This window comes from Perna viridis, chromosome 10, assembly GCF_037379345.1.
Source record: "Perna viridis isolate PV_CMFRI_1.1 ecotype Kerala chromosome 10, ASM3737934v1, whole genome shotgun sequence".
NCBI lineage: Eukaryota > Metazoa > Mollusca > Bivalvia > Mytilida > Mytilidae > Perna > Perna viridis.
This window is the reverse complement of record NC_142454.1, coordinates 41,790,947-41,807,270: the sequence shown is the minus strand read 5'-3', so window position 1 is coordinate 41,807,270 and position 16,324 is coordinate 41,790,947. Positions and strand designations below refer to the sequence as shown.

General features: G+C 33.3%; 1 protein-coding gene across 1 annotated transcript; it reads left to right on the top strand.

Annotated features, from left to right (window-relative positions):
• Positions 1–439: 439 nt before the first annotated feature.
• On the top strand, positions 440–15,082 carry LOC148605946 (scavenger receptor cysteine-rich domain superfamily protein-like). Its single transcript, XM_088547622.1, has 12 exons — positions 440–482; positions 1,245–1,296; positions 2,388–2,535; positions 3,683–3,852; positions 6,565–6,718; positions 7,759–7,925; positions 8,227–8,383; positions 9,584–9,744; positions 10,400–10,550; positions 13,431–13,600; positions 14,161–14,317; positions 14,896–15,082. Exons 1-12 carry the CDS (start codon positions 462–464, stop codon positions 15,080–15,082), a joined length of 1,695 nt encoding a protein of 564 aa, XP_088403748.1. The 5' UTR covers positions 440–461.
• The last annotated feature ends 1,242 nt before the right edge of the window (positions 15,083–16,324 follow it).

Genomic DNA, 16,324 nt, shown 5'->3' with positions numbered 1-16,324 from the left:
ATTTCTCTAATTTTGCTTCAATTTTCATACCGCTTGACCGCTTTTTCTGAACTAATACGATATGTACATGTATATTGACACTAAAAACATTCTTTCGTGGCGAGGACAACAAATTTTGTATGTTCGAAAAAGACAGATAATGTTACACTGATATTCATTAGTACAAGTAATTTTGTTAAGTTCTACTCAAGTACGTACTTGCGATGATTCATGTAAAGTTATATTATTTTTCCTTATTTTTGTCTAAAATTTAGTACTTCTTTTAGCCTATTCGTAGGTAGTAAAAAATTTGTTCCAAAATCGCATATCAAAACAAAAAGTAAGGAATGTAATGCATCCATTTAAAGGACAAACTGACTTTCAATATGTATTCTGTATTCAAGAAACGGACGTACCTAATATATAATTGAACCTACAAGTGGGGTCAAACGTAGATAAAAATTTCTCAATAACTATCAATAATGGATCTGTATGTTCATCAAGTAAGTTATAACAACCGTAATTTTAATATGACGTGTTTCAAACCTCTTTATACCACAGCCATGGCAAAAAAGTGATAAGCACACAACAAACATATTTCGTTCAACACATAGGCTGCGTCTATTAAAAAATATGAAGAAACTAGTCCTATTAAAATCGAAATGAATCACAGAAACTCCACTTGATCATTGTTGACTGACCATTCATGTCGTTATTTAACCCCCCGCTATTGCTCGGGGTAAAACAATGCATCATCAATGACCAGCCCGTGGTAAAACAATGTTAGAATGGAGTTCCTGTGATTTATTTCTTAAACAGACCACTTCTATTTCGATAACGGGAAGTGAAGTTTTGTAAAACTAAAGCGAAACATATAGGTATTTAGTCCTTATGTTACGCAAAGAGACCAATAATCTACCGCGTCGTAAAAAAAGAGAGATTTGTTATATTGCTTGCCTTTAAGGGAATTTAGTATGAGAAAATGGGAAAGGAGTTTGAAAGCTGGAGTTTCAATTTATGATATACCATGACATCAGCGTTTTACCATTTGTGACAAATGAAATAGAACAACGAGTCTGCGTGACTCCAAATAAATAAATAAAATAATAGTAATAAAAAAAAATACTACCTCAAATCATGTGTTATTTGGTAAAGCTTGAAACAAATGAAATGTCGCAGCTCAAATTGTTTTCTAAATAATATACGGATTAAATATCTATAAGTTAAAACAGTCATATGAAATTGCCAATACTTTGAAATTTTAGTTTTCAGCCTTTTTGTTACTTGTCATAATATGCCAGTCTTATCTTGTTTATGGTAAGTAGATATTCTTCTTATATTCTACTTATTCATTTCCTGTTAAAGAATTACACCTTTTCTTTTGTCACGAGAATGAGGTAATAAGTTAAAACATTAAAATGTAATCTTCAAGACTTTAAATTGTTGACCAACTTTTCAAAAGGAGAATATCTAATCGTGTGTAGAATGATGTGTTATCAATTTAGTACGTGCCTCTGACATTGTGTGCTCTATGTAATCAATTTAGTACGCGCCTCTGACATTATTATGTGCTCTATGTATTAATTTAAAATACGTGCCTATGTGATTGTGATGACGTCGTAATTAAATAACACTATAACAATGAAGTTGAAAACTAGAGCACTTTTTGTATATCCGTTACACCCTTCCATTTCATGCATTATAAAGCTAGGACATCATTGCTTCTTCGATTGTCTTTGTGGATACAAACCACTAAAATTCCCCAATATATTTCGTAACACAGTGTTAGCCAATCATTTGCATTTGATATGAGTGACGCTGACCATCAGCTGACTGTTCCTATACTTGGTTTAATACTGTTAACAATAAACCTCAAAGAATCTTACAGCTGAAATATAAAAAGGTCACTAAAACGGATTGGAAGATCTCTCAAAATTTGCTGATATGAAATAACTGAAAGACATAATGAGTGCTCTACACATGTGCTTCAGTGTTTTTTATCACCGCAATATGTTTTGTTCTTGCATGTTATTCACTAAAGATGATTTATCTGTCATAGATGACATGAGACAATTGAAACACTGGATCAGAATCAATCAGAAGTACTCGAATGAAATTTAAGTTCGGAACCCTTATTTGTTTCGGAGCTGCTTGTTCCGAACGACCAGTAGTCCAACTTTTTGCATATTCCGTTGTGATGTCATGCTATGATGGGAGTAGGAGAAAATTCATACCATTTTCCTTCATATTTCTCGCCATTCAAGTTACGTGACATCAATTTCCTTAGATTAAAATTTTAATAAATGTTCAAAACTTCATAATAAGGTTTACCAGTTTTCTTTATATTAACATTAAGTCATTAATAACATTCAATATTTCACAAACAATTTACATTTTTGTCCACGTAGGAACCTCAATACGACTTGTTGGAGGCAATGACAATTACGAGGGCAGAGTTGAGGTCTATCATGGCAGTTACGGAACTATTTGTGACGATAGCTTTGGAACTCCAGAAGCTGCAGTTGTTTGTAGAATGCTGAACTTTAGAATTTACAAGTACTTTGAAACCTATCCAATACAAACCCTGAGTTATCCGAAAACTTGTCTATATAAGATACTTTTAAAAGTCCTTTTGTATGTTTTTTTTAACGTTGGTAAAGTAAACGGAACACATTTCCAAACATTCTTTTGATTTTCCGCTAGAATCTTGATCTCTTGATTACTCTTTGAAAAAAACTTATTTATAAATCATTTGGTGGTTCCACAAATTATGTTGTTCTCGGTTACATATCCACAGATTATCTAAAACATCGCAGAAGGATTACGTGTGCTACACAGAAAAGTAGGTTTGTGCTCCGATAGTGTAATATATGTTTTACCAGATTTTTTTTGGGGACTTGACTTGATCGGATCAGTGTTCCGTAATTTTGTTGTTACCCTTATTTCATGCATGAGTAGATAGTTAAATTATTTTATTTTTCTAAAAAAAAAAAAAAAAAAAAAAAAAAAAACAACAACAACAACAACAACAACAACAAAACAACAACAAAAAACAAAAAATACAAAAATCAAAAAACAAAAAAACATAAACAATTACAATCTTGACTTTAACGATGTTTAAGCCAAAATGACCACGCTATGTTCAGACAATAAGAATAACTAGGGCCGGTAGGGTAGCAGGAGATAACAGATGATTTTTTTTTGGTCTAAGGGACTATTTATATATAAAAGATAATTCTAAAACAATGTTCTATTTACATGTTGTAAGAAAATGCACTAATTTAATTTAAAATGATGCTTAATATCCCCTGATATCGAAATTATTTGCCCTGCTATTATCTTTATATTGCTTATATTCTTATTAAGGAGGTAGACCTAGGGTAAGGGACATAACCCATGAAATCAGTGATATGTTTGCATCATACTCAATTGCACCAAAGCCTCTCAAGCTTTCATTTGAAGCAGAATAAAATGAATCCAAGTTAATTAGATGCTTACATAAGATTGATGTAAAATGCTGAATACAAACGCTCCAGTGATTTTTAAGAGTTGTGTCCTTTAGCCTAGGTCTACCGCCTTAAGATGATGTTGCAGTGCTTTTTTATATTTTATGTTTAGTATAAACATATCTCCTTGTGCCCTTTTTTAAAATTAGAACATTGGTTTATCTTTTTTATCTGTTTTCTTCTTTTTTTTTAATTAGCATTCCGAAGGCGTTTAGCAGTGCTCATTTCGGTAAAGGTACTGGATCAATTCTGCTTGATGATGTTGATTGCACTGGACAGGAAACAGACATTGCTCAATGTAAATTTAAAGATCAAAGATGGGGCTCGAACAACTGTGAACATTCAGAAGATGTAGGAGTAAGATGTGGTAAGAATTTCTGGTTTATTTTTTTTCTACTTTTTATGTCTGTTGTAAATCTAGACATTTGTAAGTATCATTTCCACCTGCAATACGTGTATCAAAGTTTTATATCTATCTTAAGATACGATGCGCATTTTTATTTATTTTTCTAAATTCGACATGGGCTCAATACCTTACCTTTCCAGTTTAAAATTTGGTTGGACCAAGACAAAAAAATATTCCTGTTTACGATTATATTGGATAAAAATTATGGTTCATGGGTAGGTAACATCATTTAAAAAATATTTTATATTGATTTGTGACTTTAATAATGCTAAATTAAAAAAAATATGGTTTAGCGCTATTTCATAAAAAGTACAAATAAAATATGCTAAGGTAGACAGAAAAAAAATGGGTATATTGGGTAATCTTGAACAGACATACAATTTTTTCTTGGTCTTATCTCAAGACAAATAAAAAATAGGCTTCGAATCTGAAGGTAATATTTTATTGGTCAAAACATGATTATTTTTTAAACAGAAATGAAAATAATAGCTGAAAATATTGATTTTTTCCTACATGAATTATTTTGGTAATTGCTTCCCAGTATTGAAAATGTAACAGTCAAGTATATGTTTTATTTATTTTTGTTTAAAATCTGACTTTCGTTTAAGGAATGTTTCTAAACATTTTTTGAACAGGCTATACTCTGACTCAATAACCTAGTATTGTAAAGTGCCGCAACTCAGGCTATTGAGTATAACATTCTTTGTAATTTAATTTCTAACGATTGACAGCCAAATTATCAATAATTGATTCGTAATTTGTTTTGTTTGTTTGTTGGGGTTTAACGCCCGAGCAGCAATATTTCAGCTATATTCAGGCGATGAACATGAAATGGATGATAAAATGAACATGAAATGATGATGAAATGGAAAATGGGATGGGACACAAGGATAATGGGGTCGACAAATTTTGATTGCCACTGGAAATAGGGAGAGGTGGGTAGGATCGGGCAATTTAGCCTTCTGTGGCGGAGCCCTATGGTTCCTACTCCGGGAGAATACCACAGTAGGGTTCTTTAACTTACGAGGAACGTGGCATCTTTACCAACACGGTACACCACTATGGTTTGCGGTCAGGTTTTCCGTATTATAGCCCGACAATCCTTGCATGTAACACACAACGGGTACCCCATTCCACCATCTGGGGCACACATCCCAGTTGCTCTGAGGGCAGAGCGCCCTAACCCCCGGCTAAGGTTCTGAGCACTATTTAGTCGCCTTTTACGATAAGTTTAGCGCTGCTGCAGGCCTATTCTTCTGACACCCGGACCTGCACGGGTTAAGTGATTCGTAATAAAAACTACTAAATGTTTTTGAAACGCGGTGTGCGGACCAATCGATGTTCACGACGTCAAAGTACCAAGTCAGGTTGTACAAATTACCTGGTTTGTTCAAAGAGAACCAACCAATCAGAAAGCTGGTTACAAATCAAATTAAATCATTCGTTTATAGATGGAAAATTAAACGGTCTATAATTTGTTTAAACATATGTTTTATGCGAGTATATGCAGTTTATTAGTTTAAATATAGTTTATGTCTAAGAATGCATCAATATATGATATGACAATGTATAATACAACACAAGGATTCGGAAACAAGCTTAAGTTTATGCTAATCCGTCTCCTTATAAAAATCAAAGACTGAAGTCTTCAAAGTCGCTAATCGTCAAATTCACTGTCACTGATTTTGGCATACTTTAAACATCCGAAATGGTACAAATGCGATATGCCCTAAAATCAGGGGACTTCTGCAAAAAATCTTGGTTCCCATGATATGATTGCGTACTCTTTCGGAACCGTTATGACCCGAATGGCTATATATAGATATCGGTGTACTGATAATATTAATGACCGTTATATTATCAATTGTAACGAACGCCTATGTTTGAATCGGAAATTGGGTAATATTACATAAATTAAATGCTAACCGATCATTTTATCTTTTAATGTAAACTTCCCGTTCTCATACAAGCAAAAAACAAGCATAGACATGTGTATGATATGTTTTTAAAAAGGTACGTTGTAGCGATCTTTGGGTCGCTTATGATATTGATAGGGAACCAGTTTATGAACCAGATTGAGCTGCTGGCAATGAATATTCATAAATATCGGGGCATGCTAATGCTTATGACCTATAAAGACTTGTGAATAGCCTCAGTGCCTGAATCGGAAATTGGATAATGTTCAAAACTAACTGATCATTTCATGTAAACTTCCCGTTCTCATACAAGCCAGAAACACACGTAGAACACACGTGTGTGATATTTAAGATGTACATTTTTATCTCGTATGATTCTAGAACTGTAACGCTGTGGCGGTGAACACGGCGAAGATCTGCTGGATTATGTGGCGTATGACTACACATTAATGCAAATCAAATGCGAATATTAAATACAGAAATTACGAGTGCAAGAAGTCGCTAACACTATTAGCAACTTAAAAAAAGCAACAACGAACTATCTAAAGACAATAATAGCATGCTCTTATATATATGTATCTTTGATACAACTATCTATTGGTGATGTAAGGGTTAAATGAAGAATATGTATGGAGAAGTTGAATCTCTGAGTAATTGTAACATTCAAGTAAAAAATGGCTGTTTATTAAACAGCCATTTCTTTTATCTGCACTTTAATGAAAGGAATGTAGTTTGTTAACACTCTCTATTTTTGCAGATCCAGTGAACATTAGATTAGTCGGAGGTAGTATATACGAAGGTCGTCTGGAGGTTAAACGTCCAACATCTGATATTTGGGGTCCCGTATGTGGTAAAACCTTTCGAGACAGTGATGCCAAGGTAGTGTGTAAAATGTTGAGATTACCATACAAGTAAGTTTACGTTTTTCTCCCTTCAATGTTTTCCGGATAATCCTCTCTCACTGCATTTTGCAGTTAAAAGGGTACATCTTTGATGGAAAAAGGCCATTTATATTATTATGATACCTGAGTGTGTTTTTGTAAGAATTAGATGAAACAGTAAAAATCGGTAATATGCATGTCAAAAACCCAGTGGTCTGACAATGCAGTTGCACTCAAAAATGTTTTCTCTAATTAAAAAGACCATTATTTGATCTCTGCATCACTGGATTTGCCCAGAAATTTTCAATGGAAACTCAAAATCAGAAACTTTTTTTGACAGCGTTATCTACCCATTGAAATGTTTGTTTTCAGTGTATTTCAATGGAATTGTGACTTAGTTTACCAAAATAATATGAAAATTCTTGTCTTTTCCTTTTATTCTGATGATGCAAATAGTCAAATTAAACCTTCAAAATGGTGGTTTTTTATACTATGTCTCACCCACTGCCTGATTCTTATAGAGACTTACACTTAAAGGATGCAAAACTAAGGTAAGGAACACAACTCTTAAAAATCATTGAAATGTTTTTATTCACTATTTTACATCAATCTCATATAAGCATCAACGTAACTTGGACTGATATCATTCTGTTTCAAACGAAAGCTTGATATGCTTTGGTGAAAATCGAATATGATACAAACATATCACTGATTTCAAGAGTTATGTCCTTTACCCTAGGTCTACCCCCTTAACTGTTGAGAGTAAGGGTTCCTCTAAGTACACTTACAACTAGTAATATTCCTATATTTACAAATCGTCCAAAACCCAACTGGTACATTGGCTTCGGTGTAGGACCATAAAGCTGGTTTCATGTAATTCAATAGAGCCAGAACACACAACGATATCGAAGTAAGATCTGAACAAGCTGATTGTAGGGACAAGTATCATCAAGGCTTATTTTTTCAGTGGAATACATATACAATAAATATATTAATCCATAAAGTATAATGTAATATTACCTTATGAATATTTTTATCTCAGTAGTGCTTGTTTTTTTAATTACATGTAGGTATGCTCACCAGCTCCCTTCTGGGCGTTTTGGAAGAGGATATGGTCCTATACATAATGTTAACCTGAGTTGTTTTGATAATTCGAAAACATGTTCATACCAACCATTTACAACTGCTTCGTCCGGTTGTTCCCAAACAGATGACGTGGCCATTAAATGCACTATAGGTAATGACAATAATCCAAGACGATCTAACGCTTTGTTTAACTTCATGTGTTTAATTTATTTATATACTACAGTGGAACCTATCTTAACTGAATTTCTTAAGGACTTGGTTAGTTTTAGACAGTTGTCCAAGGTTAAATATACATTTAAACTGATAGAAAGGGACTTTAAAAGTAGGGTTCTGATGCGGAAGGGTTCACTGTAGTATATATCAATTCATATACCTAACCCTGTCCTTAATCTACCGAATTAAAACGAAGATAAATTCAGCCAATAAAATTACTATGGTTACGGTTTTTACAGATATCAATACTAGTCTTAGACTTGTCGGAGGAGCGACACCATTTGAGGGACGGTTAGAAGTTGAACATGAAGGAATATGGGGCAGTGTCTGTGGCTTGAATTTTACTGATAGTGAAGCTCAAGCTGTATGTTCTAATCTGGGTCTGCAGCCCAATGGGTAATTACTTTTGTAAGGTTAAATTTTTTCTTAGGCGCATTTGCATCAATTGATAATGTGTCCGGCAAATTTGCGAATTTACGTATTAGATGTCTAATGCATTAATTTCTTCTTTCTTAAGGTTCAGCTAAAGTCAATATCTAGGTCATTCCTTAATGAAATGTTTTGCTTCGCAATTTTAATAATACATTAAATTAAGCGCTGAAACAATGCTAAATGCAACTTTATATGCATTAACACACAAGCACAAGTCAAACTTAGAAAAAAGTGTGTTGCATTGTTTAACTTATATTTAGCATTAACAGAAAAAGTGTAGAAAACATATTTCAAAATAAATCTACGGCTGTCAAGAACAAGATTTGAAGTAGGAAATTCATACAGTCCTATTTCTAAATGTATTATGCATTAATTTTATTGAAGAAAAAATGTAATATCTTTAAATTCAGATGAATAGAGACAGGCCATGCTAATTACCAACACCAATAAACATAAAATGTTTAAATTTTCATTCAGATCTGGCAATTTGTCACGAATTATTACTAGTTTGTACTGCACTAGATATTCAGTCTACTCCATATTTGCATTTCCGGAAAAAAATCTGTTCTGGTAAATCTGTACATTTGTTTTCAAATTTGATGTTTACACTTCTGTGTTAGCAAAATATGGCAGTAGGAACATGTTTTGTGAAGGAAGGAGATATGCTGTATAATGAGGTATTCATTAACGTTTTCAGGAACATAATAATTGCGTTTTTAAAATCTGGGCTAAAAATATCTTGACAATTAATATCCAGGAGTTTGACTTAAGCAAAGCCTTAAACTTGTAATAAAAACACTATTTGCTGTGAAAAACTTTCACTTGCTAACTTTCATATTCAACGTCATTTATGGTCGACTAAAATACAAAAAGTGATATTATTTATGTTGTAATGTCTATTGAGTGTAAATTGGATAAGAAATCACAAATTAAAACATAAAGTAAATTAGTGAATAAGCACAGATTTCATTTATTATGATTTTTTCATAAAAAGATACAAATGTTATACAATAGAAAAGATAATAATCTTATCATTCTATTATAAGGTTTTTGTAATGTTTTAAATTAAATTGCCATTGCTTAGCTTAGCGTGAGTAACGAAGACATCACATCGACTTGCTCATGGTTTACTCAATATTTGAACCCATTGATCTTTATCCTTAGATCTCGTGTGCTTCATGGAAACAGATCGTTTGGAACCGGTAAGGGACCAGTTTGGATTGAACAACTGAAGTGTACCGGAAATGAACCTGATATAAGTTTGTGCAATATCTCTTATAACCAAGACAAGTGCACACATACTAATGACGTCATCATTCAGTGTGGTATGTACCAGTAACTGGATGTATTTTTATAACCTTAAACTAAATAGACATGATGACTCAAAAGGTAAAAACTTAACATCATAGGTTTATTAATGTATTAAATACTTCTCCGTCTAAGAATGGGGCAACATGTATATAAAGTGTATATAAGTGTTTATAATCAATAACCTCCAGAAATAACCATGAAAGTGTTTGTAAAATTTACCTTGTTAAGATATTGATAGGTCAAATTTATTTGAAATGCACTATGTAAAAATGGAAGGAAAATTGTTTGCACTTTTCCCGTATATAAGCAGTCAAAAATATCTACGTTACAGATGCTTCAGGATTAATTTAAATAGCTTTTCGGTTGTATTTTAGATGTATTGAATATATTTGATTGAGGCAAAAAGACCTAGTTGAGAATTATGATGTGCCACCCATAGCCTGAGTCTTACACAGAATGGTACTTAAATAATTTTTTTTTCTTCAAAATAGATCAGTTATATTGGCCTCTGAAAAAAAACTGTTATTGGTCTGTGTGTTGCCTCGATTAATTACAATCTTCATTTGTCCTGGTATATATTACTATCCAGTTATAAAAAAAAACACACATTTTCTCACATTGAAATATAAATTAATAAAAACAAAGTTTTATTTTGTCATCTGATTAAAGGGCACACACCTGTTAGGCTTGTTGACGGAGCAGGACCGTGGGAAGGAAGGTTGGAAGTTCAATATAAAGGACAGTGGGGTACAGTTTGTCAGGATTACTTTGATCAAGCTGCTGCTAGTGTTGTTTGTAGGGCGCTTGGATTCAAAGACAGGTAAATATGAAATGAAAATCCCGAAACCATTTAATACTACAAAAAAAAAAAAATAAAATAAACGATGGATCTTGTTTTACAAGAGAATATAGTATTCAATAGAACGTTTTCTATTTTAAAGATAAATGCACGACTGTACTCAAAATGTGGTTTAAACTCGTCAATCTTTAGATTAAGTAAACTCAGATGTATATGTAATAGTATAGAGTTATTGAATGGGTATGTTCATATTAACCCTGTATAAAGTCCAAGTACAATTGTTTATGACACTTTAATTAACTTATATGTTCAAATACTGTATAGACCAATAAATCGAAATACTTAAAGAGTAATCAAGGGAACCAAGATTATAGCGGTAATCAAAAGAATGTAATCCAGGGACAAAGACCAGACATGGAAAACAGACATACACAACAAAGAACATAAAAAAAACTAAAACATGCATACAAAGTAACAAAAGCAACTCGGACTCCACTAAAAACTGGGAGCATGGACCAGGTGCACTGGTAGGGTAAGCGTCCTCTGCTTTTCTAGAAACACCCGCCGAGTTGCTCATAAAAAGTCAAGTCCGGGGTAGACCATAAAACTTCTGTAGTGATGACTTCAATCTTGTAGCAACATAACCTTGTTCCAGAAGCCTATTTGTTAGAGTTCTAGTGCGATACAAAAAGTCTGCGTAGTTTCGGCAAGCTCTGGCATAACGTATGAGTTGTGATATGAACACTTCATACACAGGAGCCGAAGGGATGTTGCCACAGATGAAAGGAAAGTTGACAATTCTGAATGAAAAATCATCACGTTTGTCGTAAAGTTTGGTCAATAGTTTTCCTTTACCATCGATTTCTAATTGTAGGTCAAGATATGAGGCTGACTTCACAGTGTCTTTAGTATCCTTTATCTCAAGTTCTTTTGGGTAGATGCGATGTATCAAATCCCCAAAATTAGGATTGTTTAAAGATAATACGTCATCTATATAGCAGAAACTGAGATTGAAGGATCTAGCCAAACGATATTCTTTCTTTCTGATCGAATCAGCTATAAAGTCAGCCTCATAAGAATGAAGAAATAGGTCAGCAAGTCAGTGATATGTTTGTATCAAAATTAATTTCACCAAAGCCTTTCAAGCTTCCTGTGAAACAGAAAACACCCACAAAAAAGACATAAACTAACAAAAATAATACATACAAGTTCAAAAAGTAAATGAGCAACTCGGACCCCACTAAAAACTGGGAGCATGGACCAGGTGCATCGGTAGGTTAAGCGTCATCAGCTTTTCTAGAAACACCCGCCGAATTGCTCATCAAAAATCAAGTTCAGGGTAGACGAAAGAGCAAAGGAAAGCTATGACACGTTGAAAAAAAGCAGATTTCATGGTGGAAATGGATACACCGTAACAATTCATGAGTTTATGATGACGACCATGAAAACTCTGTATTGAAGGCTTCAATCTTGTGACAACATAACCCTGTTTTAGGAGCCTACTTGTATGAAGTCTAGCGCAATACAAAAAGTCGGCAAGCTCTGGCATAACGTGTGAGTTGTGATGCGAAAACTCCATACGCAGGTGCTGAAGGGGTTTTGCCATATAAATCTCAGCATTTTCAGTGAGGATGATCTACTCAATTCAAATCACATCCTGCCAAACCAAAGTACTTTTAAAACAGATTTATTTTTGAAGCACGTGCAATAAATTATATACCAGTAGTAGTTATTATGTATAAAGATCAAGTTGAACTTATTTTAAGCCCTGTGAATTCTGTATAACGACCACTGAAATTCATATTAAGACTAGTGTTTTTTTTTCGCAAAAAGTTGAAAGATGATTCTCTATAAACCTGTCAACTCCTATTGTATTTAAACACATTAGTCAATAATCACAGGTACATTTGGCTTTGACAAAATAAAATAATGCAAGTTATATTTGACGGATTTGTATCATTCGAATACCGCACGTGCAGAGTAATCTTAAATTATTTACATTCAAACATTTGTGTTCTCAGAAAAATGCTAGTTATGTTTTTTTAATTGTTTCGTCCTGGTGATTTTTGTTTTGTTTAAGTAGGTGATTTTCTGGATTAAAACTAGATATCGAATTGAAAGGCAGTAAAATGTATAGATATTACTTTGTTGGTTGTCCAAAAACAACTGTATTTATCACCTTTAAATAGCTATAAGTACACACAAAATACTATTTTAGCTCATCTGGCTGTAGGCCATGTGAGCTTTTGTCAACCCGTCGCGTTAGTCGTCGTCATCTGTCGTCTATAACAATTTTTCAAACATCGTATCCTCTGTAAGTACTGAATGGACATGGATAAAACCTTGCTTGATTGTTCCTTAGGGTATCCTGCACAAATTATGTGCTTTGATTCTTTATCCGTCAAAATAAATTGCTGCTGTTACTAAAGATAGAAGAAAGAGGGCAGACAGCTGTTTTACGCAAAAATCTCCAAAACTGTTTAGTTTAACAAAATTATGACTTTAGGTAAAGTGATCAGCATGATTAGATATATCTGTGGTCAAATGTTGGTGACCAATGTAGGAGTTGTTGCCCTTTTGTTTGTTTGTTTGTTTTTTTTATCTTTGGTTGCTATTTTTGTTGTTTTGAAATCTTCTTCTCAGAAACTATTGTACATAATTCATCGAAATTTGTAATGATTGTTCCTTAATGTGTTCTGCTTAAAATTACTGTTGGGGTTTTTTATCCATGAAAAAAATGGCCGCTTTTAAAAGAAATTAAATGTAGCTTATCAAATTATGTGGGTGATTCAGGCTCTTTAGAACCTCTAGTTATTCAGATCTCAACCTTTGGTAAGCAGAGGAGTAAATTAATTTACAAAAATTATTATAAAAGAAATTTTTGCTCCCAAAATCTACCAGGGATGCTACACCGGAAGTCATGAACAACGCTTACTTTGGTAGCGGAAGAGGAAGTATTCTGTTGGATGACTTACACTGCAATAACAATTCCTTAGACCTCGCTGCATGTATGACTAGGTCCTGGGGAGCCAACAACTGTTCACATAGCAATGACATAGGTGTTCGTTGTGGTAAGAAACAGCTGTTTACTGCGTCGAGTTACCTATCAAAGATTAGATTTCTTCTTTAAACGGACAAAATTGAAGGGTATACTGCGATATAGCTCCTTAGTTTCTGTGTGTGTAGATTTAATTTGATTTTTTCTATTGTTACGTTTATTTCCTATTGAATTTGTTTCTCCATGTTTAGATATTAGTCGACTTTGTTCATCAAAAGTACATATTACCAACCAATATAACATTACACAACATGATTCTCACTTCACTCTATATTATTATGTATCCTTGCTATTTTCATTTCCGTTCGAAAGAAACTGTTCTGACAACATTTGTCTGACATGCTCGAATTCATTCCTCGCACATTTATTTGTTTTAATGAATCTGTAATGGCTGTCTGCGCTGTCTGATTTTGACGATTTAAATTATTTTATTTTTGTTTATATCTCAAGAAATATTTAATTCTTTTATTAATTTTTATATGTAACAAGGGCATGGGTTTTTCCTCGTTTTCGTAGGATGTACGTATTAGTTTTGTGAAAAAAGGTCCTTTTTATAACTCATGTTCGTTAAAGCAACAAGAGACATACGGCTAGTGGGTGGATCGCATCACTTAGAAGGCCGTTTGGAGGTTAAGTTAAACGGAGTTTGGACGACAGTGTGCGATAATAAGTTCGACGACGACGACGCAACATTTGTATGTCGGCAATTGGTTGAATATCCTATTGACAGGTAAATCATATTTCATGACAGAGATGTTTCAAATGTTACTAGAAACAGAATTCAATTATATTTTTAGGAACATCATTTATTAATACATACGCCATCAATCGATCTTGCAGTGCTGCATCCTACAGCATTTACCTATTACAAAATTATGTTTACTCTGCATATACCATTAAAATTTTATATTTTCACTGGATAATGAGTTTTATACATGCTGTTCCTTGCATCGGAAACACATTTCAAGCTTTCCATAAACGTCATTCCATATTTATTGTTACGTTTTTATGTATTTCTAAAAGAAAATGAAAATAACCGAAGATATGTTGAATTTAAAATTTGCTAAAAGAACATACCACCAAGGACATTTGTGGACAAAATAAGAGCCCATAAAATGTTATTTCGCAGTGCATTTCAATGAAATAATGACTCATTTGACCAAGATGATATTTGGCATAATGAAATACTATTTCTTGATTCTGATGATATTACTATAGTTTCAAAGTAGCAGGTTTTTTCCATAACATTTTTCATCATATACTATGTTGTCGAGACTGATACTTAATTCTCTGTTTTTATGATTGTAGAATGGTTCGCGGAAAAGCATTGAAGGCGTCCTATTTTGGAGAGGGTTCGGGGCTCGTTGGTATGACGAATATTCTTTGCTATGGAAACGAATCGACAATACTTGAATGTCAATATGAAGTTCAGCCAGGAAGTAAATGTGACCATTCTATGGATGCAGGTGTTTTGTGTATTGGCGAGTATTTTTAATGCCTCAGAGCATAAATATCCGAAGTCTCTAATCACTACAAGTTCGTACTAATTTTGACGTTTTTTTTTATTCAACAAACTTCGACTGAATTAAGTGGTGACCGATTATTGTTCAAGGTTTGATTAGCTAAGCAAACTTGAATGGTAGATTCTCATCGAATCTTCACAAAAAATATGGATTGGATTGGAGGATTATATTTTATATTTCTTACCTGATATCTGCTAGCCTAATTATAGCTACTTTAAGTATAGAAATGTTCCTTGTCCACAGCCTTGTCAGTTTCAGAGAAGGAAAATTATTTTAATTAACAAAAAAAAAGAAGAAAGATTGTGAGTTATAGTATCTCCATACTAGAAACTGACGCAAAAAAAAATCCTGATTTTGAAATTCCCGCTCTAATTCTTTTACTTTTTTCAATTTTATAGGACAGGAGGGGATATATATATATTAATTAATTTTATTTGTCCTTATATCACTTGAGGACTTTCTTAAACGAATTTTGTGCATGCGCACAGGGTGTTAAACGTATATAGAATATTGACAAGGAGCAAATAAAATAAAACAGGAAATGGTCGTCATCATGTGTATCCATCTGCAACATGACAACCGATTTTTTCAACGTTTCATAGTTTTCCTGTCCTCTTTTGTCTACTTCGGACTTGACTTTTTATGTTCAATTCGGCGACTGTTTCTAGAAAAGCAGAGCGGGGCGTTTACGCTACCGATGCATCTGGTCCATGCTCCGAGATTCCGAGTAGGTCATTAACTTTTGTTGCGTTGTACGTATTATTTTGGTTATTTTATGCATTTTTTATGTGTGTCTGTTTTCCATGTCTAGTATTTGTCCCAGGATTACATTCCTTTACTTTCCACTAGAATCTTGGTTCCCTTGATCACACCTTTACAATATATACTTGTTATATATAATAACATTGGTGTGTCAGTCTGTTGAATTATTGTTATTACTGAATGATTAAAGTTACACGATTCCTGATTGGAAAAAAAAATTGTTCGTCATCTCATAGACCAAATTTTGTTGTGTGACTGTGACGTCATCAAACTGATTGATTGTTGGGGTTAAAATCCCGTGCAGCAATATTTCAGCTATATTCAGGCGAAAAAATGATTTACTCGTTAAATTTTGATACTAAAATTAAAATTATAAGGAATGACACTTGTATTTAGCGGTCTATTTAAAATATTAACCCCAATGCCTGTATGATTTTAGTTACTTTATGTTC

Bases quoted from the DNA above. Each gene is read 5' to 3' on its own strand.
- LOC148605946 (XM_088547622.1), top strand. From the start codon at position 462: ATGGATCTGTATGTTCATCAA. The intron at 483-1,244 runs GTAAGTTATAAC...TTGAAATTTTAG, and splicing joins TGGATCTGTATGTTCATCAA to TTTTCAGCCTTTTTGTTACT. The intron at 2,536-3,682 runs GTACTTTGAAAC...TTTTTTAATTAG, and splicing joins CTGAACTTTAGAATTTACAA to CATTCCGAAGGCGTTTAGCA.